Source organism: Ranitomeya imitator, chromosome 3, assembly GCF_032444005.1.
Source record: "Ranitomeya imitator isolate aRanImi1 chromosome 3, aRanImi1.pri, whole genome shotgun sequence".
NCBI classification, from domain to species: Eukaryota; Metazoa; Chordata; class Amphibia; order Anura; family Dendrobatidae; genus Ranitomeya; species Ranitomeya imitator.
Genome location: NC_091284.1, coordinates 828497840 through 828522567, shown reverse-complemented (window position 1 = coordinate 828522567; position 24728 = coordinate 828497840). Strand labels below are relative to the sequence as shown.

General features: G+C 51.5%; 1 protein-coding gene across 4 annotated transcripts in view; it reads right to left on the bottom strand.

Annotated features, from left to right (window-relative positions):
* LOC138671348 (piwi-like protein 1) overlaps nt 1–24728 on the bottom strand; it is a 136449-nt gene that overhangs the window by 32254 nt on the left and 79467 nt on the right. For all 4 annotated transcript variants that reach the window (XM_069759451.1, XM_069759448.1, XM_069759450.1 and 1 more), the window contains exons 10-18: nt 21977–22097; nt 20993–21110; nt 6669–6783; nt 5980–6167; nt 5815–5887; nt 5534–5734; nt 5282–5385; nt 3198–3268; nt 2522–2678 (exon numbers count right to left, since the gene is read on the bottom strand). In XM_069759451.1, coding sequence (XP_069615552.1) covers nt 2522–2678; nt 3198–3268; nt 5282–5385; nt 5534–5734; nt 5815–5887; nt 5980–6167; nt 6669–6783; nt 20993–21110; nt 21977–22097 — 1148 coding nt within the window. The remainder of the gene's footprint in view (nt 1–2521; nt 2679–3197; nt 3269–5281; nt 5386–5533; nt 5735–5814; nt 5888–5979; nt 6168–6668; nt 6784–20992; nt 21111–21976; nt 22098–24728) is intronic.

Below are 24728 nucleotides of genomic sequence, written 5' to 3'. Positions count from 1 at the left end.
CTGTGGGATCTTTGATAAGAGGATCCGTCCGGCACGGATAGGATAGTTTTAGAGGACAAACTTGAGACAGCAGGATCCACAGGAGGGGATTCTGTCCATTGTTTGCGAAGATCAGTAGAAAAAGGATATTTGGACTCCAGAGATCTCTGACCCTGAAAGAGTTTGTCTGGACGCTCCCCATGTCGCTAGACTATGTCCTGGAACTCCGGGTGATTGGCAAACACCCTGTGAGTACGTTTGGTCCTTTTGAAAGACACCAAATTATCCGGTTCCTCATCAACCTGAAGGGACTGGTTGACTGCCTCAATGAGACTATTTAGAGTGCTCTGATAACCTGGCGACTCCAGATCTAGAGGCCCATCAGACTCAGGATTAGAGTCCTGGTCGGAAGAGGTGCCTGGGGAGCGAGAGCGGGAAGCGGAGTTAACGGAGGCTGAGGCAGTAGAGAGCATGGGGGACGAGCTACGGACGCGCTTCCTAGATGGCCGCTTGTGCTTAGAGTGAGAGCGGCCCCTGCAGGATGAAGATTCCGCAGGCGTAGGGGAAGCTTCCTGAATAGGCGGATTAGTGGTCCTGCTCCTGGTTGGATCCTGGAGGGACTCGATAGCTTTAGTCAAAGAAGCCATAGATTGCGAAAGTGATAAAGCCCACTCAGGCTGACTGGTCACCGCAGGCTCGTTTGCGGCAGGGGGCTCCAGAGCGCATTTAGGGTCACAAGCATTACGGAGTGGAGTAGTATGCCCGCTTGGTAGCGCAGCGTGACAGGAGGTGCAAGAAGTGAATGAAGAACACTGTTTTTGCGGACTTTTTATGTTTAGGCAGAGACATGTTGTCTGTTAACCTCCGCGCAGGGCTGTGGAGCACATGTGCGGCTAGTAAAGCGGAGCACTGTGCAGGAGTATGAGGGCCTATGTCAGCATGCAGCGCACCTACCCAGGTCCTGTGTCCAGATGTGGCACTGAGACCGGGGGGAGAGGGTGGCGTTGAGGCTCCTCGTTGTCCAAGATGGTCACAGAGTTTGTGGGGCGCATCTCGCAGTGTGCGAGAAGCGCTGAACCAGTGGGTGGGCCGTCGCGCGCTGTGGGTGGAACGCGGCCTAGATGAGGCCGAAACCGGGGACTAAATTAGTGGTGCCCGGCTGCTAGACTAACCGCTTAAGGTCCTCTTCAGGCGAGCTATGAGGGGAAGTGCAGTCAACCTCGATCTGCCGCCCTCTTGATGAGGAGGTGGAGAGGGACTGAGAAGCTCCATGCAGCACCGCTGTTCTTCAGTGGTGGTGCAGAGGGAGGGCGGCCGGACTGTGCTCATGGGAAGGTGGCCTCTGTGTAGCCTAAGGGTTCGCTCCCATAGGATTTCACAGGGCTAGTCCACGGCCGAACATCCCACGTCGCAGGAAAGGGTACGGGGAGTAAACTTGCCATGCTCGCCTGTTGGTGTTTTGGGGGAGATCGGAAGGGTCCGTCGCCCCCTTCATCCTCTTGCGCAAAGTTAAAAATAAAAATAAGAACGTTTGGAAAAAAACAGATGCAGTGTTCCTCCTACGGACACTGAGCAAGAACTGGTATTATCCGGAGCCAGTTGGCGGTGTATACTGCAGAGGAGGAGCTAACCCTTTTTGTATTTACTTAGTAGCAGCCTCCTAGTGGCAGCAGCATACACCCACGGTCCTGTGTCCCCCATGTGGCAATGGAGGAATGTTCTTTTATTTTTTGAGGGATCAGTGATCTATCAGCAGTCTGCATTATGAATACCTAATGAGAGCACCACATGAAGCTCCCACAGGCCGCCCCCGTGCACGAGCAGATCATTAACTCAAAACTGAAAATGAAGATTCCACAACAACCACAAGACGGATTCCATCACCAGGTATCATTGTAATCAGTATAACGGCGCCGACCTGACACTGTCTGTAGTCACGGAGCACAATCCTGCTGACAGCGGCACTTTAGGCCCCTTCCTGGGTCCCTGTAAGGACACAATGAATGGTCTTTCCTCCAGGCCTCTGTAACAGACAGATATCTTCTACCTATACATCTTTCATCATCTGGAGTTTGAAGTTTCTCTTCCTTCTGATTTTTTAGACTAGAGAAAGATGATGGAACAACGCTCTCCTTCATTTTTAAAAAGTCATAAAAATGTTTTCACCATTTAAGTAAAAACAGTAGAGAAGTTTGGTGCCGCTGTAATTGTCCGGACCTGGAGAATCTGATTGTCAGGTCATTTCACTGCACACGGTACGTTGTAAAACAAACAAAAAAAATGAAAACTACAAAACTATAGCAGAATTATTATCTTTTTTTTTTTCACCATTTCCCCTTCACTTGGAATTATTTTCTGATTTATCAGTACATTTTATGGTAAAATGAATGGCGTCATTCAACACTACAACTCATCCCGCAATGAACAAGTCCTCGTACGGATATATCAATGGAGAAATTAAAAAAATTGTTTTTTTTAATACAATAAGTACAAAAATTAAAACGGTGTCAGGAAAGGGTTTGGGGCCACCTCTGCACCGCACCTGTAATTCTCTTTAGCAGACTTGATGCAATCAATGAACTGTGGGATCTCGTAGTTCACTAAGGTCTGGAGCTGCCCGTCGCCTACTCCGTCTCTGTAGATGATGATGCGCTGCGGCAGTTCGTTTTGGTTAGTCTTGGCCCATGCGTGCAGCGCCGCTAGAGGGAAAGAAAGGACATAAAGACAGAAAAAAGTCATAATGGCATCGTGACACCAGTAAATAAGGCCGCCCACTGGCGCACTGAAATTCTATAGGCCACAGACATCGGATCGGTGGGGATCAGACACCCCTGCATCAGATGTGTGCAGCGTCGTACACCGTGTAGTGGCCGCTCTCAGTACTGCAGCTCCGGTCACATTACATACAGCTGCAGTACCAAGAACGGCCACTGCATGGTGCACGGATACAGCTGTGAACAGAACCTGCACCAGTCTATGAGACACAAATCTCAGCACAGTTACCTGGTGTCTGCTATAAACAAAGGGGAGATTTGTCCCCCACTATTTTATCAGCCACGGCACTTCTCAGAGAAGCTGGGGGAGCAGGCACATTTACTAAAACATAAATTGTAGCACAGATCTACGCCGAGGTCTCCTACACCAGACTCCCCTTCTGTACAGTGAAAATCCGTCCAGAAGTTTGTTCTGCACAATTGGAACTTTTTAGTATTTTTTACCTTGCATACAAACTTTCAGGCCATCGACAATCTCTTGTCTCTGATCCTGGACGACGCATCGGGAAAACCAGCTAAAATAGAAAGGTCAGAGGTTACTCAGGGCTCATTGAGAATAAGGCGGCCATCTCATAGGCTGCTATGGGCCTACAAGACATCAGGGGCACAATGGCATCAGTGCCGGCCCACTCTGGGGTGCGGGGCTGAGGGGCGCGGAGGCTGTAGACTGTGGGGGCAATTAGTTTATTCTGGGGGCTGCGTACAATGGGGGCTGTAGACCGTGGGGGCAATTAATTTATTCTGGGGGCTGCGGAACAATGGTGGCTGTATCTGGAGGGGCAATTGGTTTATTCTGGGGGCTGTGTACAATGGTGGATGTATCTGGAGGGGCAATTGGTTTATTCTGAGGGCTGTGGTATAATGGTGGATGTATCCGGAGGGGCAATTAGTTTATTCTGGGGGCTGCGGAACAATGGTGGCTGTATCCGGAGGGGCAGTCAGTTATTTCTGGGGGCTGCGGAACAATGGTGGCTGTATCCAGAGGGGCAATTGGTTTATTCTGGGGGCTGTGGTACAATGGTGGCTGTATCTGGAGGGGCAGTCAGTTTATTCTGGGGGCTACGGTACAATGGTGGCTGTATCTGGAGGGACATTTAGTTATTTCTGGGGGCTGCGGTACAATGGTGGCTGTATCTGGAGGGACATTTAGTGTATTCTGGGGGCTGCGGTACAATGGTGGCTGTATCTGGAGGGGCAGTCAGTATATTCTGGGGGCTGCGGTACAATGGGGGCTGTATCTGGAGGGGCAGTCAGTTATTTCTGGGGGCTGCGGTACAATGGTGGCTGTATCTGGAGGGGCAGTCAGTTTATTCTGGGGGCTGCGGTACAATGGTGGCTGTATCTGGAGGGGCAGTCAGTTTATTCTGGGGGCTGCGGTACAATGGGGGCTGTATCTGGAGGGACATTTAGTTATTTCTGGGGGCTGCGGTACAATGGTGGCTGTATCTGGAGGGACATTTAGTGTATTCTGGGGGCTGCGGTACAATGGTGGCTGTATCCGGAGGGGCAATTAGTTTATTCTGGGGGCTGCGGAACAATGGTGGCTGTATCTGGAGGGGCAATTAATTTATTCTGGGGGCTGCGGAACAATGGTGGCTGTATCCAGAGGGGCAATTGGTTTATTCTGGGGGCTGTGGTACAATGGTGGCTGTATCTGGAGGGGCAATTAATTTATTCTGGGGGCTGCGGAACAATGGTGGCTGTATCCAGAGGGGCAATTGGTTTATTCTGGGGGCTGTGGTACAATGGTGGCTGTATCTGGAGGGGCAATTGGTTTATTCTGGGGGCTACGGTACAATGGTGGCTGTATCTGGAGGGGCAGTCAGTATATTCTGGGGGCTGCGGTACAATGGGGGCTGTATCTGGAGGGGCAGTCAGTTATTTCTGGGGGCTGCGGTACAATGGTGGCTGTATCTGGAGGGACATTTAGTGTATTCTGGGGGCTGCGGTACAATGGTGGCTGTATCTGGAGGGGCAGTCAGTTTATTCTGGGGGCTGCGGTACAATGGTGGCTGTATCTGGAGGGGCAGTCAGTTTATTCTGGGGGCTGCGGTACAATGGTGGCTGTATCTGGAGGGGCAGTCAGTTTATTCTGGGGGCTGCGGTACAATGGAGGCTGTATCTGGAGGGGCAGTCAGTTTTTTCTGGAGGCTGTGTACAATGGTGGCTGTATCTGGAGGGCAGTCAGTTTATTCTGGGGGCTGTGTACAATGGAGGCTGTATCTGGAGGGGCAGTCAGTTTATTCTGGGGGCTACGGTACAATGGAGGCTGTATCTGGAGGGGCAGTCAGTTTATTCTGGGGGCTGCGGTACAATGGTGGCTGCATCTGGAGGGGCAGTCAGTTTTTTCTGGAGGCGGTGTACAATGGTGGCTGTATCCAGAGGGGCAATCAGCTTATTCTGGGGGCTGCAGTACAATGGGGGCTGTATCTGGAGGGGGCGCTCAGGGTCCTTGCTCCTGTTCTCTGCATTAGCCGGAGTGAAGAGCCAGCAATGTATGAGGGACCCGGATGTGGCAGATACATTACCGAGTCATTTCCTTATTCGTGCTTGCGACAAAGCCAGCAATAGATCTCCTCCCCTGCAGGGTGTCATGGTAGCAATCAATCCCAATGATTATCACTTTATCCAGCTGAGAAATAAAAAGCCAGATTCACTGGATGTTACTGTGCATGGATTATGGGTATCGCCACATGGAGGGGTCGAGCTTCCCTGCTCCTCGCCACATGGGGGAGAGGAGACGAGCCCCCCGCCATGTATATGTGTAAGGACACACGTACCGGCATCTCCACGGTCCACAGCTCTCCTCCTAACTTGCAGTTCATCTGTAAGGCGATTTTGGTGCAGACGGAGAGGACAGTCTGGGGTTTGCTCAAGGTCCTGGCGACGACGCACTGGCTGGGGATGGGGAAGTCCACGCACAGGTGCTTCTTGATGGCGTCGTACTTCATCTTATTAATGCTGGACAGGATACAGACCACCTGGAGAGCAGAGACAGATCATGGCGACATTTCGCACATTCTTGCTGGTCACGTCTACACCCAGTCCAATATCTACCCACCATCTCGGTGTGGTGCGTAATGTTCTGCTGGAAGGCCTGTAAATATCCTCCCACTGTGTCCTCCACTTCAACCCTTTAGAAAAGATAAAGACAAAACGTATGGTGTAAGACCCGCACTGTGCGAGCCCCTCGGCTGAGCCCCCCGGCAGAGCCCCCGAGCCTCACAGCACCGCCCGGTTCATCTTGATGTGCATTTGCTGTGTGATCTTGAACAAGTTCTGCACAAGAGCGTTCGCCGCGTCGTAATTTCTCCGGGTGTAAAAGAGCAGCCAATTATTCAGATCTCGGGCGCTGATCAGGACGGGACCCCTCAGCTCTCGTGACCAGTCAGCAAACTGTGGATTATATTGTGCCTGCAAATAATCCGAAGTCACAAATTACACCTCAGTGCAGGATCTGCGGGAGGTCGTCACCCGGATTCTCAGCAGCCTGAGGTCTGTGCAAAGTAGTGGGCAACCAAGAGTCAACCTGGCTTAGAGACAAGAAAGCTGGTGGGGAAGGCTTGGCCAGGGGCAGTCTGTGCCAGACCCCCAAACTGCGTTTGAAAAAGGAGCAAAATGAGCCAATAGATGGAAACCGGTAAGTCAGGAAAGTTGGGAAAAGGATCCAGGCTGGTGCCCAATGGAAAAAAAACAACCAGAGAGGCCATTAAAGAGACCCTGCTGCAGGTCGAGAAGACCCCCAAAGCTATTTGGGCCCTGCAACATTTTGCTAAAAAACAGCATAAAATATTCCAACTCCTCCTGAAATGTAACGTGCATTTATATCACAGCTCATTGTGCAAAAAAACAAATAAATTGTGGGGGAGGGGCAATGGGAAGGTGTTGTGGTGCGTTCACTACCTAAATACTCACAGATCTGTCTTTTTGCAGGATTTTTTCCGGAGGTGCGATTCTCCCTTCGAACTGTAGGAGTTCGGTATCAAAATTCAGCCCCCAGTCACGTAGCTCGTTCTGAACGCTCTCGTCCCTAAAGACAAGAGAAAAACAGGATTTTTGGTTGCTTACCGTAAAATCTGTTTCTCGTTTTTGGTTGCTTACCGTAAAATCTGTTTCTCGAAGCCTTCATTGGGGGACACAGGAACCATGGGTGTATGCTGCTGCCACTAGGAGGCTGACACTATGCAAATAAAAAAGTTAGCTCCTCCTCCGCAGTGTACACCCCACCGACAGGAAGTAGGATCTGCAGTTAGTGAGAAAGCAGTAGGAGAAGCAACGTGTGAAAGAGAAAGAATAATAATAATAATAATAATAAACTTTATATAGAGCCAACAAATTCCGCAGCGCTCCACAGATTAACAGTTTCAAACACTCAAAGAGTGTTCAAAGAACTCAAACGTAAACAGTATAACACAATAAACAGAGCTGTTCAACTTGGGAGGGTGCTGTGTCCCCCAATGGAGGCTCCGAGAAACAGATTTTACGGTAAGCAACCAAAAATCCTGTTTTCTCCATCGCCTTTCTTGGGGGACACAGGAACCATGGGACGTCCCAAAGCAGTCCCTGGGGTGGGAAAAACAGACTTCCATCAGGTCAGAGGACTGACCACTGCCGCCTGCAGGATCGTTCTGCCCAGGCTGGCGTCCGCCGAAGTATAGGTATGGACCTTGTAAAATTTGGCGAACGTGTAGATGGAAGACCAGGTTGCCGCTTAGCAAAGCTGTAGGGCGGAAGCCCTGTGGTGAACCGCCCAGGAGGCGCCGACTGCCCGGGTAGAGTGAGCCTTGATCCCAGGAGGAGGCACTCTGTTCTTGACCCGGTAAGCCTCCAGAATTGGCGTTCTGATCCAGCGAGCAATAGCCGCCTTAGAAGCCGGTTGGCCTCTGCGCGTGCCATCAGGAATGACGAAGAGAGAACCCGTCTTCCGGAAAGAGGACGTTCTATCCAGGTAGATCCTCACTGCACTGACAAGGTCCAGCTTGTTCAACGATCGCTCCAGAGGATGAGTCGGAGCTGGGCAAAAGGAAGGTAGAACGATGTCCTCGTTGAGGAGGAAGGTGGAAACCACCTTAGGAAGGAAAGAAGGCGGAGGCCTGAGGACCACCTTGTCCTGGAGAAAGGCCAAAAACAGAGGTCGGCAAGACAAGGCCACCAACTCGGAAACGCGGCAGATAGAGGTGATGACCACAAAAAAAAGGCCACTTGGTTGGCGATCTCTGCAAACCAAGCTCTCCTGGGCCAATCCGGCGATCAGAATGGCCGAAACCCCTCCGCCTTGATCCTTTTAAACAGCTTGGGAATCAAGGGAAGAATTGGGAACAGATAGGGGAGCATGAACTGCGACCAAGGAATGGCCAGAGCATCGACACCCACTGCGAGAGGGTCGCGAGACCTGGTGACGAACCGAGGAACCTCCCTGTTCATTCGGGACGCCGTGAGGTCCACGTCCGGAGTCCACCATTGAAGACAAAGCTGATGTAAGAACCCCCTGATGCAAGGACCATTCCCCTGCCGAGAGGCCCTCGCGGCTGAGGAAGTCGGCGGCTCAATTGTCGACGCCGGGGATAAGCACTGCGGATGTCACCGGAACCGTTGCCTCTGCCCAGAGGAGGATCTTGGATACCTCGGCCAAGGAACTCCGAGTCCCCCCCGATGGTAGACATACAGGTCCTTCTCAAAAAATTAGCATATAGTGTTAAATTTCATTATTTACCATAATGTAATGATTACAATTAAACTTTCATATATTATAGATTCATTATCCACCAACTGAAATTTGTCAGGTCTTTTATTGTTTTAATACTGATGATTTTGGCATACAACTCCTGATAACCCAAAAAACCTGTCTCAATAAATTAGCATATTTCACCCATCCAATCAAATAAAAGTGTTTTTTAATAACAAACAAAAAAACCATCAAATAATAATGTTCAGTTATGCACTCAATACTTGGTCGGGAATCCTTTGGCAGAAATGACTGCTTCAATGCGGCGTGGCATGGAGGCAATCAGCCTGTGACACTGCTGAGATGTTATGGAGGCCCAGGATGCTTCAATAGCGGCCTTAAGCTCATCCAGAGTGTTGGGTCTTGCGTCTCTCAACGTTCTCTTCACAATATCCCACAGATTCTCTATGGGGTTCAGGTCAGGAGAGTTGGCAGGCCAATTGAGCACAGTAATACCATGGTCAGTAAACCATTTACCAGTGGTTTTGGCACTGTGAGCAGGTGCCAGGTCGTGCTGAAAAACAGGATTTTTGGTTGCTTACCGTAAAATCTGTTTCTCGGAGCCTTCATTGGGGGACACAGGAACCATGGGTGTATGCTGCTGCCACTAGGAGGCTGACACTATGCAAATAAAAAAGTTAGCTCCTCCTCTGCAGTGTACACCCTACCGACAGGAAGTAGGATATTCAGTTAGTGAGAAAGCAGTAGGAGAAGCAACGTGTAAAAGAGAAAGAATAATAATATTATAATAATAATAAACTTTATCTACATAGCGCCAACAAATTCCACGGCGCTCCATAGATTAACGGTTTCAAACACTCAGAGTGTTCAAAGAACTCAAACGTATATAGTAAACAGAGCTGTTCAACTTGGGAGGGTGCTGTGTCCCCCAATGAAGGCTCCGAGAAACAGATTTTACGGTAAGCAACCAAAAATCCTGTTTTCTCTATCGCCTTTCATTGGGGGACACAGGAACCATGGGACGTCCCAAAGCAGTCCCTGGGGTGGGAAAAAACAGACTTCCATCAGGTCCGAGGACTCACCACTGCCGCCTGCAGGATCCTTCTGCCCAGGCTGGAGTCCGCCGTAGTACGGCGAAACGTGTGGATGGAAGACCAGGTTGTCGCTTTGCAAAGCCGTTGGCGAAAGCCCCGTGACCCACTGGAAGCGCCGACTGCCCGGGTAGAGTGAGCCTTTATCTCAGGAGGGGGCACTCTTGTTCTTGACCCGGTAAGCTTCCAAAGATGCCATTCTGATAGAGCGAGCAATAGTCGCTTTGGAAGCCGGCAGGCCTCTACGCACGCCATCAAGGATGACGAAAAGAGAATCCATCTTCCGGAAAGCGGCCGTGCTAGCTAGGGAGATCCTCACTGCCCTGACGAGGCCGGCTGTTCAACAATCGCTCCAGAGGATTAGTCGGGAGCTGGACAAAAGGAAAGGTAGAACAATGTCCTCGTTGAGGTAGAAAGATGAAAACCACCTCGAGAAAGGAAGGAAGGCGGAGGCCTGGGACCACCTTGTCCTGGTGGAAAATCAAGAAAGGAGATCGGCAAGAAATGGCCGCCAACTCGAAAATGCGGCGGATCGAAGAGATGGACCTGAGAAAAGCCACCTTCCGAGATAGAACTGACAGGGAAAACTCCCTGAGAGGCTCGAAGGGGAGAACCCCTAAGAACAACCAAGACAACCTTTAAATCCCATGAATCCACAGAGGCCCTGTACGGAGGGACAGCGTGGGCTACTCCTTGAAGGAAGGTCTTAACCTGTGGCTGAGAAGATAACGTCTTCTTAAAGGGAAGAAGAGCGCAGGAACCTGGCCCTTTAGGGAACTGAGAGCGAAGCCCGAATCCAGTCCTGCCTGAAGGAAAAACAAATGGAAGGCAGGGAAAAGGGACATAGGTGAAAAGCGGTTGGGCTTGCATCAACGAAAGTAAGCCTTCCAGGTACGATAGTAGATCCTGGAAGAAGACGAAGGCTTCCCAACCTGGATTATAGAGTGACTCATCTGGGCCGAAAGGCCGGACGCTTTTAGAACTGTGGAGTCCACAGCCACACCGTTAAACTAAGCGACCGATAATTCGGGTGGCAGATCGGACCCTGAGACAGCAGATCGGGTTCGTTTGGAAGGCATCAGGGGTGTCCGCAAAAAAGTTGACGATGTCTGCAGACCAAGACCTCCTGGGCCAATCCGGGACGATCAGAATGACCGGCACCCATCCCGCCTTGATCGTTTGACAGCTTGGAAAGCAAGGGAAGGAGCGGGAACCGATACATAGTAACATAGTAACATAGTTAGTAAGGCCGAAAAAAGACATTTGTCCATCCAGTTCAGCCTATATTCCATCATAATAAATCCCCAGATCTACGTCCTTCTAGGGGAACACGAAGTGCGACCAAGGAATGGCCAGAGTGTCAACACCACTGTGAGAGGATCACGGGACCCTGGGCCGACCCAAGGGACCTTCCTGATCAATCGGGATGCCATGAGGTCCACCTCTGGAGTCCCCCATCGAAGAGCAATCCGATAGGAAACCTCCTGAAATACCGTTCCCCTGCCGCGAGGCCCTCGCGGCCGAGGAAGTCGGCGGCCTAAAAGTCAACGCCGGGGACCTGCACTGCGGAGCTCACCAGGACCATTGCCTCTGTCCAAAGGAGAATCCTGGAATCTCGGCTGAGGCCAGAGAACGCCGAGTCCACCCCTGGTGGTAGACATATGCCACTGCTGTGTCATTGTCTGTCTGGATTCGAATTGGCAGGCTGCTGAGAATCCTTACCCAGTGAAGGAAAGACAGAAAGATGATCCGGAACTCGAGGACATTGATCGGCAAAGAGGACTCCTGCGCCGACCAACAACCCTGAAAGAACAGGAGACAAAGCCCCGTGCCTCCGCCGGGCGGGCTGGCGTCCGTCGTCACCACCTGCCAGGGAACTGGAAGGAAGTATATGTTGTGAAGGATCTACCCTGGGATAAGAGAAGAGACCACGGCCACCAATCGAGGAACCATTTGACCCGGGAGGAAGCCGGATCGGACGATGCAGGGAGAAGACAGACCTGTCCCCTGTGATAGAATAGCCTGCTGAAGAAGTCTTGAATGAAACGGGCGAAGGGAAAATTGCTTCCGATGTTGCAACCAACCTCCTTAGGGCCTTTAAAGGCCCATCGGAAAGGAGGGATATCCTGTCTTCGGGAAGGAAGACTCTGGTCCGACAAGTGTCGAAGAACATGTCCGGAGATATGAGGCGCTGAACAAGATGGAACTTCTTCCTGTTGACGAGCCACCCGCAACGGCTAGAATGGCGGGAAAGATGGATAGACTTTCAGGAGCCTGAAACTGAAATTCCTGAGCCTCCATGGAAGCGATTACTGAACGAGGGAATATCATCCTGAAGTGTCTCCGACGAAACTTCCTGTTCAGCAAATTGAGATCCGGACTGGGACGAACCTTGTCGTCCTCTGTCAGTACAAAAAGATTCGAAGAGAGGCCTGTGAACCGTTGAACCGTTCCTGTTCTGGGACGGGAACAATTACCCCGGATTTAAGGAGGGAAACAATGGCTGTAAAGAAAACCCGGGACTAGCGGGGTCTCTTGGAGGTTGGCATTCGAAGAAAACGATCCCAGGACCGTGGAATGAAGATTTTGTATCTAGAGGATACAAGTGCCCTGGCCCATGCGTCCTCTACTCAGGAGACCCAGACGTCCCTGAGGAACAGGAGAAGGTTGCCCAGCCTGAGAAACGGGCTGGGGTCTAGTCGTGGGTCGAGCCTAGGTGGAACTTCCAGTTCTGGACCTGGATAATCCGCCTTAGGAGTAGCGGGCACGCCAGGAAAGAGAGAGACGAAGAATACCGTCTTCTCTTAACGTGCCTGTGGCCTCTGCTGTTGCGAAGAGGAATCCGATGCCGCGAAACTACGAAAGAGGTCGAAAAGACCGGAGTAGCCGCCTAAGGGGAAGTGGGCGAGGTCTGGAGAAGGGGACTGGTGCCGTCAGTGGCGTCCTTAATAATTTGGTCCAGCTTGGAACCGAAAGGACGTGAACCTTGAAGAGGCAGGCTCGTAAGGGACTTCTTTGACTCTTGAGCCAAACAGTGTGAAGGCTGGCAACAACACTACTGGGCTCCTGTGCGGCAGAAGACGCGACGTCCAGGGAAGAAATTATTCCCCGGCGTGAGTAATCTGGGTGGCAAGTTCCGCCAGCCGGCCTGATGGAGCTCCATCTTGAATGCCCCAACGGAGTTGTTTAGCCCTTCGGATACAGACTTCGAAACCCAAGTGGAAGCCAAAGCCGGGCATTGGGATGATGCGGCAGTTTCGAAAGCCCACTTCACAAAAGATTCCATGATCCAATCGATGGAATCTTTCAGAGCCGCCCCACCGGACAGCGTAAGGACTGTGTTGGTGGCAGGTCTAGCAGCCGACGGATCCACAGGGGGAGAGGTCGGTCTCTAACGCCTCTTATTCCGGTTGGCAATGAGATCTGGAGGAAAGAGATCTGAGACTCCAAGACGCTTGTCTCTTTGAGAACGTCTGGTCGAATTTGCTCTTTCTCTGGCCAGAAGCACCTCGAATTCAGGATGAGGAGCAAATACCTTGGGAGGTAGATTAGACCGTCTAAACGAAACCGCCTGATCTGCGGGTTTCGTAGAGGAATCTGATGCCACAGGTCTGATTGGTCGCTCCAATGAGGCTTTGAACCATATCCCTCATCTTAGCGATTTGGTTTTAATCCGGCCTCAAATTATCCTCCGAAGGCGCATCAGAGAAAAGCCTCGCCTGACTCTGGGAGGAAAGACCAGGGGGAAGTCGACCACAGAGAAGGACCGTGGGGCGAAGTGGACCGAGAAGAGAACTCAGACCGGCGTTCCTGTCTGGATCTTTCGCAGCCTGTATTAGAAGTCTCGGACAGAGCATCTTGCGACCCGCTGGCTACTACGGAAGTCTGCAGGGGCAACCGATCTAGCACGGACACAAGGGTCTGGGACACCCGTGTGAGAACCGCTACTGGCTGATAGAGACAAAGAAGATGGGGACCTTGCTCTGAGGCGGAGCAGCAGGGGGGGGGGGGGTTTGGGGAGTCCTGGGCGGTGAGCATAATGTGGGTTGCTGCAGGCCTGTCTGAGAAAAGGTAGGAGGCCGGAAGCGACCTCCCTTAAAAATTAGACCGAACGGGTCGAGGAAAAAAAAAATCAGAAGGGGAGAGTATCAGTCTGCGGTGCAGAGCTACACATGGCAGACGCTGCGGTGGGCATAAGGCAAACACGCAAAGTGTTAGACTAAGGCAGAAGAGGGAGGACAAAAGCGACTTCCCTTAAGATTAGACATGGCGAAGGAACCCCTGAAGAAGCCAGAAGGTTAGGGGACAGGAAGCTGAGGAGAGTGTCAGTCTGCAGCAGAGCTACTCACGACAGGTGATGGATGGAAAGCTGCACCTCATGATGTCGATGGTCCTTAACGCAGGGGTGCAGGCAGACAGAGCAGACTTCTGGGACACTCTCCTGTCCGGGACCGGCTGCAATGCTGAGCCGCAAAGGATGAGGACGCCAGGCTATGCGCTTTGAGGAGCCAGCGCAAGGCGGCCCTGGTGCCGAAAACAACATCAGGGGCGCAGGAGAAAGTGGGCGGGGCTAACCGCCAAGATGGCGCTGGTGGGCGGAGCTCACCGACTTGACCCAGTCGGGCGGGAGAAAAGCCCGCCTGATATAAGGAGGAAGTAGCGGAGTCGCGGCCGGAAGTAGGCCCCGGGCGAAGCCGGGGCCTAAATTAGAGGCCGGCGTCCACCAGTGCAAGACCGCGGCGCCGGAGCTGTGCGGGTAGGAAGCGGCGCGGCAGCCTGGGACAAAAGCAACGCGGCTGCAGAGAGCGGCCGGAGCAGCGCGGCTGCAGGGGCCCGAAGCGGCGCGGCGGCCTGCAAACGCCGCCGCGCTGGCACAGATGGCAGGGGAGCCGCCACGCTGGCACAGATGGCAGGGGAGCCGCTAAGGGCGGCCGGAATCGTGCTCGCAGGGGTCAGAAGTGGCGCGGTAGCCTGTAAAGGCCGCCGCGCCGGAACAGGAGGCAGAACGGCCGCAGCTATGGAAGCGGTGCGGCAGAAAGAAAGAGCACGGCCGCCGTGCAGTAAAGGGATCTCGGCCCGTGCGCGCAGAAAAAAAGGTCCCTGCAACTGCGTGCAGCTGCCCGTGCAACGGGCGACGACCAGTGGGATCCCCCCCTTTGAAGATCTGTATGGGATGGAATGGAATGGGGAAAATACTCACCTTAAACATCCCACGCCGTTACTGACCTGAAGAGGAATGAGACGTCCAGGGAGCTGATGGACGTCCTCGTCTCCGCAACCGACAGGCTCTGGTAGGCGAGTGGGTGGGGGACGGAGCCAGGACCGGACTTCTGAGCACGCTTGTGTGCTAGGATCTTGGTCCTGGAGAGGGATCTATGAGGATACGGGGTGGCAGTACACGCCGTACTCATAGTCCGCTTTGTGGGACTACAGGTGTGACTGCTCACCCTGTATCCCTTCCGAAAACCTGAAAAAGAAACGACGCACATTGAGGTAGATAAGGGTCTAATGAAAGACCCGTGTCCACCTCCTACTGACACTAAGCTAAACTGAATATCCTACTTCCTGTCGGTAGGGTGTACACTGCAGAGGAGGAGCTAACTTTTTTATTTGCATAGTGTCAGCCTCCTAGTGGCAGCAGCATACACCCATGGTTCCTGTGTCCCCCAATGAAAGGCGATAGAGAAAATGAAATCTTCATCTCCATAAAGCATTTCAGCCGATGGAAGCATGAAGTGCTCCAAAATCTCCTGATAGCTAGCTGCATTGACCCTGCCCTTGATGAAACACAGTGGACCAACACCAGCAGCTGACATGGCACCCCACACCATCACTGACTGTGGGTACTTGACACTGGACTTCAGGCATTTTGGCATTTCCTTCTCCCCAGTCTTCCTCCAGACTCTGGCACCTTGATTTCCGAATGACATGCAAAATTTGCTTTCATCAGAAAAAAGTACTTGGGACCACTTCGCAACAGTCCAGTGCTGCTTCTCTGTAGCCCAGGTCAGGCGCCTCTGCCGCTGTTTATGGTTCAAAAGTGGCTTTACCTGGGGAATGCGGCACCTGTAGCCCATTTCCTGCACACGCCTGTGCACGGTGGCTCTGGATGTTTCCACACCAGACTCAGTCCACTGCTTCCTCAGGTTCCCCAAGGTCTGGAATCGGTCCTTCTCCACAATCTTCCTCAGGGTCCGGTCTCCTCTTCTCGTTGTACAGCGTTTTCTGCCACATTGTTTCCTTCCAACAGACTTACCATTGAGGTGCCTTGATACAGCACTCTGGGAACAGCCTATTTGTTGAGAAATTTCTTTCTGGGTCTTACCCTCTTGCTTGAGGGTGTCAATGATGGCCTTCTTGACATCTGTCAGGTCGCTAGTCTTACCCATGATGGGGGTTTTGAGTAATGAACCAGGCAGGGAGTTTATAAAAGCCTCAGGTATCTTTTGCATGTGTTTAGAGTTAATTAGTTGATTCAGAAGATTAGGGTAATAGGTCGTTTAGAGAACCTTTTCTTGATATGCTAATTTATTGAGACAGGTTTTTTGGGTTATCAGGAGTTGTATGCCAAAATCATCAGTATTAAAACAATAAAAGACCTGACAAATTTCAGTTGGTGGATAATGAATCTATAATATATGAAAGTTTAATTGTAATCATTACATTATGGTAAATAATGAAATTTAACACTATATGCTAATTTTTTGAGAAGGACCTGTATGCCACCTCTGTGGTGTTGTCCGCATGAATTCGGATAGGTAGACCCCCGAGAATCCTTTCCCAGTGGCGAAGGGAGAGAAAGATGGCCCGAATCTCGAGCACATTGATCGGCAGAGAAGACTCCTGCGCCGACCAACGAGCCTGAACAGTCAGGCGGCGAAAAACCGCATCCCAGCCGAGCAGGCTGGCATCCGTCTTCACCACCTGCCAGAGAACTGGAAGGAAGGACCTGCCCTGGGAGATGAGAGGTGACGTCAGCCACCAGTTGAGGGACCGATTGACCCGGGGAGAGACATGGATCGTACGATACAGGGAGAAGACAGACCTGTCCCACTGTGACATGATGGTCCGCTGAAGAGGTCGAGAATGAAGTAGGGCAAAGGGTGTCGCTTCTAATGTTGCTACCATCCTCCCCAGAACCTTCATGGCCGATCGGAAGGAGGGAAGCCGAGGACCCTGGAGCAAGTGTACGTCCCGACGAAGGACGGTTCTCTTGCCCTCGGGAAAGGAAGACTTTGATCTGACGAATGTCGAAGAGCATGCCCAGAAAAAAAGGAGGCGCTGTGAAGGAACAAGACAGGATTTCTTCTTGTTGACAAGCCACCCGAAACGGCTAGTGCAGGGGACGATGGAAAGGCTCAAGCGAGCCTGAGAAAGGGACGGAGCCTTGATGAGGATGTTGTTGAGGTACGGAAAAGGTACCAGTCCCCTGACCCTCAAGATGGCCATCAGTGCCGCCATGATCTTTGTGAAAACCCTGGTGGCGGTTGCGAGACCGAACGGCAGGGCGACAAACTGAAAAGGGTCCTGGAGCACCGCAAAGCCCAGGAATATGTGATGTCCCGGGAATATCGGGACATGGAGGTAGGCGTCCTGAATATCTATGGAACACAAATTCTTGAGCCGCCATGGAAGCAATTACTGAATGAAGCGATTCCATCCTGAAGAGTCTCAGGCGAACTCTCCTGTTCAGGAATTTGAGATCCAGAATGGGATGAATCTTGCCTTTTTTTTTTTTTTCGGTCACACAAAGGATTGGAATAGAAACCTGTGAACTGTGCTTTTTCTGGAATGGGAAAAAATTACCCCCGGCTTTGACAAGAGAAGCGATGGTTGCGAAGAAACCTGGAACTAGATCGGGGTCTCTCGGAGGTCAGGATTCAAAGAAACGATCCCGGGGTCGTGAAACGCACTCTATTTTGTATCCCAAGGATACAACTTCCCTGACCCATGCGCCCTCTACTGAGGAGATCCAGACGTCCCTGAGGAAGAGGAGACGGCCGCCCAGCCTGGGAAGTGGGCTGGGGTCTTGTCGAGAGTCATGCCGAGGTGGATCTTCCAGTCCTAGACCTGGAGGATCTACCTTGGGAGAAGCGAGAACGCCAGGAAGGAGTGGGTCTAAAAGAAAAAAAATATATACCCTCTTCTTCTCTTGATGTGCCTGAGGCTCTGCTGCGTGAACCCTGAAAAAGGCCGGCTGGTAACGTACTTTTTGGAAGACAAATGCGCCTGCCAGGCCTTGAGCCAACGGACTGACGAAAGAACAGCATTGCTGGAAGCCTGAGTCGCACAAGACGCGGCATCCAGGGAAGCGGAGGCCAGGTATTCACCTGCAAGAGAAATCTGGCTGGCAAGCTCAGCTAGCTGTCCGGGTGGAGCCCCGTCCGGGATGCCCTGACGGAGCTGTTTGGCCCATTGGGATACTTCGCAAAGGATTCTAAGATTATCATTAGAATCCTTCAGAGATGCTCCGCCAGACAGAGGAAGGACAGTGTTGGTCTTTCAACAGCCTGGAAACCCGAGGATCCACCGAGGGAGAAGTCCAATTAGCGGTGAGCTCCGGAGAAAAGGGATATAAAACGCCAAGGCGCTTTCCTCTCTGAAAGCATCTGGCCGGATTCTCTCCTTCTCTCGTCATGATTTCCTGTAAATCAGGGTGAGGAGTGAAACCCTGAGAAGGTGGTTTAGCCCGTCTAAACGAAACCGCCTGGTCTGCGGGTTCCGTAGCGGAATCTTTGATGCCACAGGTCTGATTTATCGCTCCAATGGGGTTCTGAACCATATCCCTCATGCTATAGATTTGGTTCGAATCCAGCGCCGAAATATACTACAAAGGCACATCAGAGAAAGCCTCGCCTGACTCAGGGGAGGAGGACCGGGGGGAAGCCGACCGCAGAGAAGGACCGTGGGGAGAGATGGAACTGGAAGAGGACTCAGACCAGCGTTCCTGTCTGGACCTTTTGTGGCCTATAACGGAAGGCTCAGATGGAGCCTCCTGCGACCCGTTGGCTACTGCGGGGGTCCGCAGGGGCAACCTATCAACCACAGACACAAGGATTTTAGACACCCGTGTTAGATCCGCTATGGATTGTGATACAGAGGAAACCCAGGCTGGAGTGGAGTTTTCGCTGGAGGGTCCTGGGCAGGGGTTGTTACAGGTCTGACAGAGAGATGCAACGCAAAGTGTTTGACTAAGGCAGAAGTGAGAAATACCAGAAGGTTAGGGGACAGAGGGGCAGAGGAGAGTATCAGTCTGCAGAGCAGAGCTACTCACGACAGGCGAAGCGATCTTCGGACGGAAAGGCTGCATAGCTGCCCAGAGGAGGATCTTGATAGAAGATGCACCTCAGTGATGATCCTTAATGCAGAAAAGCAGACAGCAGCCTTCTGGGACACTGCTGTTTGGCCCCTTCTATTCGGGACCAGCTGCAGCCGCAAGGAGTGGGGCAAGGCGTTCCTGGCGCCGAAAAACAAACTTGGGGGCGCAGGAGAAAGTGGGCAGGGCTAACTGCCATGTCAGTATCGCCTGCTATGTCCCCCAATGCGCCGAAATGAACCAGTCGGGCGGGAGAAAAGCCCGCCCGATGGAGAGAAGGAAGTGGGCGGAGTCGAGGACGGAAGTAGGCCCCGGGAGAAGCCGGGGCCTAAATTAGAAGAGAGGGAGAGGTGCAGCCAGAAAGCGGCGCGGCCGCCCGCAAGATGGCCGCGCCAGGACAGAAAAGAGCACGGCCGCAGAAAAGGCAGCGCGGCTGCCTGCAGGCCCACCGCAACGGCCCCACAGAGAAAGCGCGGTTGCCGGTGGAAAACGGCGCGGCTGTGTGCGTGCAAAGGGGGAAAGAGTGCGGCCGCCGCTAGGAGACATGCGCGCCGCCGCACCAGAGAGGAAGGAGCGGCCGTAGTAAAATTCAGCGCGGCAGCCAGAAAGGCCGCCAGCCGCAGCAAAAAGGGGCTGTGCGGCTGCCGAGACAGTGCGGGGGAAGCAACGCGGCCGCCGTGCCAGAGAGGAAGGAGCGGCCGCAGTAAAATTCAGCGCGGCTGCCAAAAGGGCCGCCGCGCCACTCTGGGACAGGGGAAGGGGAGCAGGAATACTCACCTAAACATCCCCCGCCGTCTGTTACTAACCTCAAACCGTTGAAGGTATCACACGTCCAGGGAGCTATGATGGACGTCCTCGTCTCCTCCAACCGACAGGCTCTGGTGGGCGAGTGGGTGGGGGACGGAGCCAGGACCGGACTTCTGAGCACGCTTGTGTGCTAGGATCTTGGTCCTGCTGTGGGATCTATGAGGATACGGGGTGGCAGTACACGCCGTACTCATAGTCCGTATTGTGGGACTACAGGTCTGACTGTTCACCCTGTATCCCTCCGGAAAAAACCTGAAAGAAAACGACACACATTGAGGTAGATAACGGTCTAATGAAAGACCCGTGTCCACCTCCTACTGACCCTAAGCTAAACTGAAGATCCTACTTCCTGTTGGTAGGGTGTATACTGCAGAGGAGGAGCTAACTTTTATTTGCATAGTGTCAGCAGCATACACCCATGGTTCCTGTGTCCCCCAATGAAAGGCGATGGAGAAAATACAATCCCCGGACTCATCACTACTGGGTGATGAAAGGAAGGAGCCCAATAAATGTCTTAAATGCTGGTGCTCTATTGGGACCGTATCCATCTTTAGAACAGGACCCCACTGTCAGGAATGGAGAAGTGGCCATTACGTCTATGGCAGAGGTGTCAAACTGCATTCCTCGAGGGCCGCAAACAGGTAATGTTTTCAGGATTTCCTTGTACTGCACAGGTGATAATTTAATTACACATAATGATTCCAGCACCTTGTGCAAAGCTAAGGAAATCTTGAAAACACGCATGGTTTGCGGCCCTCGAGGAATGCAGTTTGACACCCCTGGTCTATGGGATCCAGATTAGACTATCCAGCAGCTTTAGGGACCACAAGAGCTGCCTTACCCCAGTATAGGGCTTTACCATCTCAGAATGTGTTTCGCCGCTGCTTCTTCTGGAGGTGTGGTTCCCCGGAGGAAGCAACGGCGAAACATGTATTGGGTTACGTAAGCATCAAACTGTGGTCAGACATCTCTTGTTATGCGGTCTTATTTTTATCTCATCACGCAAGGTATCCCTCGTGTTTGTAGTCAAGTAGCGAGCAAAGCAATAGAGGAATGTCTCCGATCTACTGCTGTAATCAGGCTGAAGGGTCAACATCTCAGAAATTCCAGCTTATGTGAGCTGTTCGGTCATGTGCCAATCATACTGACAGCTGAGGCCGCAATCAGGAGCCTCCGTACGGAGTCTGTTCGGTATGCCTGAGGCACTCACAGCCTCGATGGGGAACCAATTTTGAAACCACGGCAAACTCAAGACATGGCTTCTAACCAAACTTACCTTGCCCTACAGGAGGCCCAGGTCAGAGGCAGACGGCCCTTACCAGCCACCGTGGCCACTTACTTGTGTATGTAATTCAGGAACTTCCCAACCTGCCGCTCCCTCTGGTCTGGTGGTAAGCGGGTGTGAACGGCCAGGTCTTTCATGACGTTGAAGTCGTTCCTCATTTTGTCGGTCAGACCTGTTATAAAGATGAAGCGGTAAGAGATGAGAATACGAGCAGCTGCCTCCTGGTGAGGAGCCCTGGGGGGCATTACTGGGACCGACGCATTTCAGAAGGGGATACCTAGCGATCTGCAAGATAGCAGCCATACTGCGGACAGGGCAGAACAAATCAGGTTTTTTTTTGTTTTTTTAAACAGGGTAAAATGGTGGGGGAGGAATAAGAATTTTATATATTAATTCATTCTTTATATATTTCTAAACGTTTTCCTTTAATTTTCTACATTATTTTGAAGTGTATTCGGGACTTCAACCTCCAATCATTTGTGCTATACCACAGTACTGCAGCATATTGTGAAAATTCCATGGCGGGAAGCTAAAGGGATCGGGGACGAGCATGCGCACCGTTTAATGCTGCAATCGGAGATTGACAGCAGCATTTAAATGGTTAACAGCAGCAACAGGAACTCAAACAGGACTGCCACGACTGTCAGAGACCGATGCTGGCTATATAATCTAGCACAGCTCCTCATTCCCCTCCTCATGTGAAGACCTTTCCCAGGACGTCCATTTGTGGGAAGGAATTAATATTACATTTGCGACTGTTCCCACCACCTTCTTGAGCTTTGCTTTAGGCCGCCCTCACACCTATGACACTATTGGTCCGTGCACACCCTGCGATGTCCAGACCTTATATATGTCTACGGTCAGCTGAGGCCAAGACCGGAGGCCCACGGCCAGTGCGGACAGAACAGTCAGCACTTGGACCAAGAATGTTGGACACAAATCCAGCCTTATAGCTATTTGGCCTCCATTTACAATCACAGAGGTAACTGTGGCGTGGTCAGCGAGCTCTGCTAGTAACCCGCCGGGGACTGCGCTCACCTGTTAGGTTACATAACTCTGGCACCAGTACGATGGCTCCGCCTTCGGCTCCCGGCTTGGGCCTCCGGGGGATGTTCACGATTAGCGGCTGGCTCATGTCCTTCACTTGTTCATTGTATTGCTGAGAGCGATGCAAAACAAACAGCAGGACGATGAATGTCTCAGTTATCAGAGCTTTGTCCAAGTCACCAGCAAATAATAAGACGAGGAGATACCCATAAGCAAAAATTGTTTAAAAACAAAAAACCTACTGCTTCATTTTCAGGTCCCATTGCGACTGTGCACCCAGCCAGGACGGCACAGCTCCATGCACAATGTAGTGGGAATACTTGAGCCGAAACAGAAAGAAAATTTTGGGTACTTACCATAAAATATTTGTCTGTGCCTTCTGTGGAGACATGGGGGGGGGAGGGGGGCGTCCGCTAGCCAAAACCACATGAACCAGGGCACATCCCACCGAACGACTGCTCTCCTTTACCCATGTGTGTAATACTACACAGATAACAAAAGGGTAAGGGTGTCAAAATGCTCTACTGAACCACAAACAGGAAAATGGCACGTAGAACAGTCCCAGCAAAATACCCAAGATGGTGCAAATTACAGAGTCTCACCCTCCTGCTGATTCACCGGGATTAAAGGTACCGTCACATTAAGCGACGCTGCAGCGATCTAAACGATGCCGATCGCTGCAGCGTCGCTGTGTGGTCGCTGGAGACCTGTCACACAGTCAGCTCTCCAGCGACCAACGATGCCGAAGTCCCCGGGTAACCAGGGTAAACATCGGGTTACTTAGCCGGGGAACGCCGATTCAGCGATGTCAGTGGGAGATCATCGACGAAATAAAGTTCTGGACTTTCTGCTCCGACCAACGATGTCACAGCAGGATCCAGATCGCTGCTGCGTGTCAAACAACAATATCGCTATCCAGGACGCTGCAACGTCACGGATCGCTATCGATATCGTTGTTAAATTGTTCAGTGTGACGGTACCTTAAGATTAAAGCAGCTGGGACTCCCAGGGCTGACTACCCCCACCTGTGGCATGCACAGAAAGTAGGTATTTACAGGCTTAGGAAGATGACAGTCCATTGAGGCAGAAGGCCAGTTGACTGAAGGGTCACAACCCAGCTTCTCCAAACATCTCAATGGAGCCAGGTGACTGGTGGGTCCCATTCCTTGCTTTCATAAACGTATCCATGGGGCTCAGGTGACTGGTGGTCCAAATCCGGACTACCCCAAACGTATCCATGGTTCAGCGATAGTGAATGGAGTAGATTTGTGTTCTTTCAGACTGAGTCATGGTCCTCTAAGTTGACATGCTGAAGAATATCAAAACTGTGTCCTTCGTGATGGAGCCATGATGTCCTGGTTGCTGTCCTATAGTTTCTTGATCTCTTGGCTATCTGGATGTATATATACATATATCTTGTAGAGGCGCATATGTCCTCTTTTTATAGTTAACAACTGTCCTTCAAACGAGCATCCAAAAGGTAAAGGGGAAGAATAGTGACAAGATCAACTCACATTGTTCAAATTATTTCACCTATTTGCTTAGTTTTTCCCCCTGTTTTGCAAGTCAACAAGCTAGCTTGCCTGGACAATGTGTAATCAACATATCAGCAAACATTATTGTTCAACTATTATGCGCCTCTAGTTGCCCAGGATAAAAGCACAATTCGTTACATCAAATTTCAACTTATAGGTCAGTGTTACAGGCTTATGTTACCGAAAGTCTGTTTTCTTGACGAACTAGAAAGAAAAATTCAAAAGTCAACAAATAGATTACAGTTAATGACTCCTAGCTAACTGAAAATAAACTCCTTTGCTGGGGGACACAGGACAGCATGGGTGTATGCTGCTGCCACTAGGCAGATAAAAAGCCAACTCCTCCCCATCAGGCTACACCCACCCACCCAGAGAACTAACCAGTTTTGATTAGTGTCCAAGGAGGCCAGACATGGGTCCGCGTTCAGACCAGACTCTACCAACTTGTGTTTTATTTCAGATTCAGCCTGTAAGTGTGTAAATTCTCACAGTTTTCCAGTCTTAGGGGACAGAGAACAGTATGGTGCTGTCCACATCATACCCTCTCTAGTCTGAGAACCGGGACCCTATTGCCTCTAACATTTCACAAGTGTCTCGGGGCAGCTCATGGTGGAGTGTCCTGCCTTTCGCCTCCAGTGACCCCCGTCCCCCCTCATCCAGGGTTGACACCGTCTTCTGAACTGTCTGGGACCATGACTGTATGGGAAGGAAGACGTACCCATTCCAGAGAAATCCTCACCCAGGAGTTCCTGATGCAATCTTCAAAACTATGAAGTAGGAGTCGGGACCACATCTGGAACCAGTTACCTCTCCCTTCCACCAGTCACTCTTCATGGCGGCGAGGGCTCCACAGGATCAAGGGAAAATGTTGTTAGAAGACTTGGCAGTCGCCTCCTGCTGGGTAGCGCCCCAGTTTATTCCCATCCCTTCTCTGCCTTTTTTTTTTTTCAAGATAGTGCCCAGTTTATTTTTGTCCCACAAACCCATTTCCAAATTTAAGCCCCAGGTTCAGCGTAGTTCTATTCTCCGATTAGGCCACGCACCTTAGCCAGAGTCTCAGAAACTTCCTTGCGTCTTTTCACGGAAGAAGTTTTTACTCTCTCTCCAGAGCGGGCTCACCACAATGTCTACAGAACATCTCTTTCCAACACTATAGAGTTTATGGACATATCATTCCCATACCATAGATACTGTCAAGGTGAAAAGAT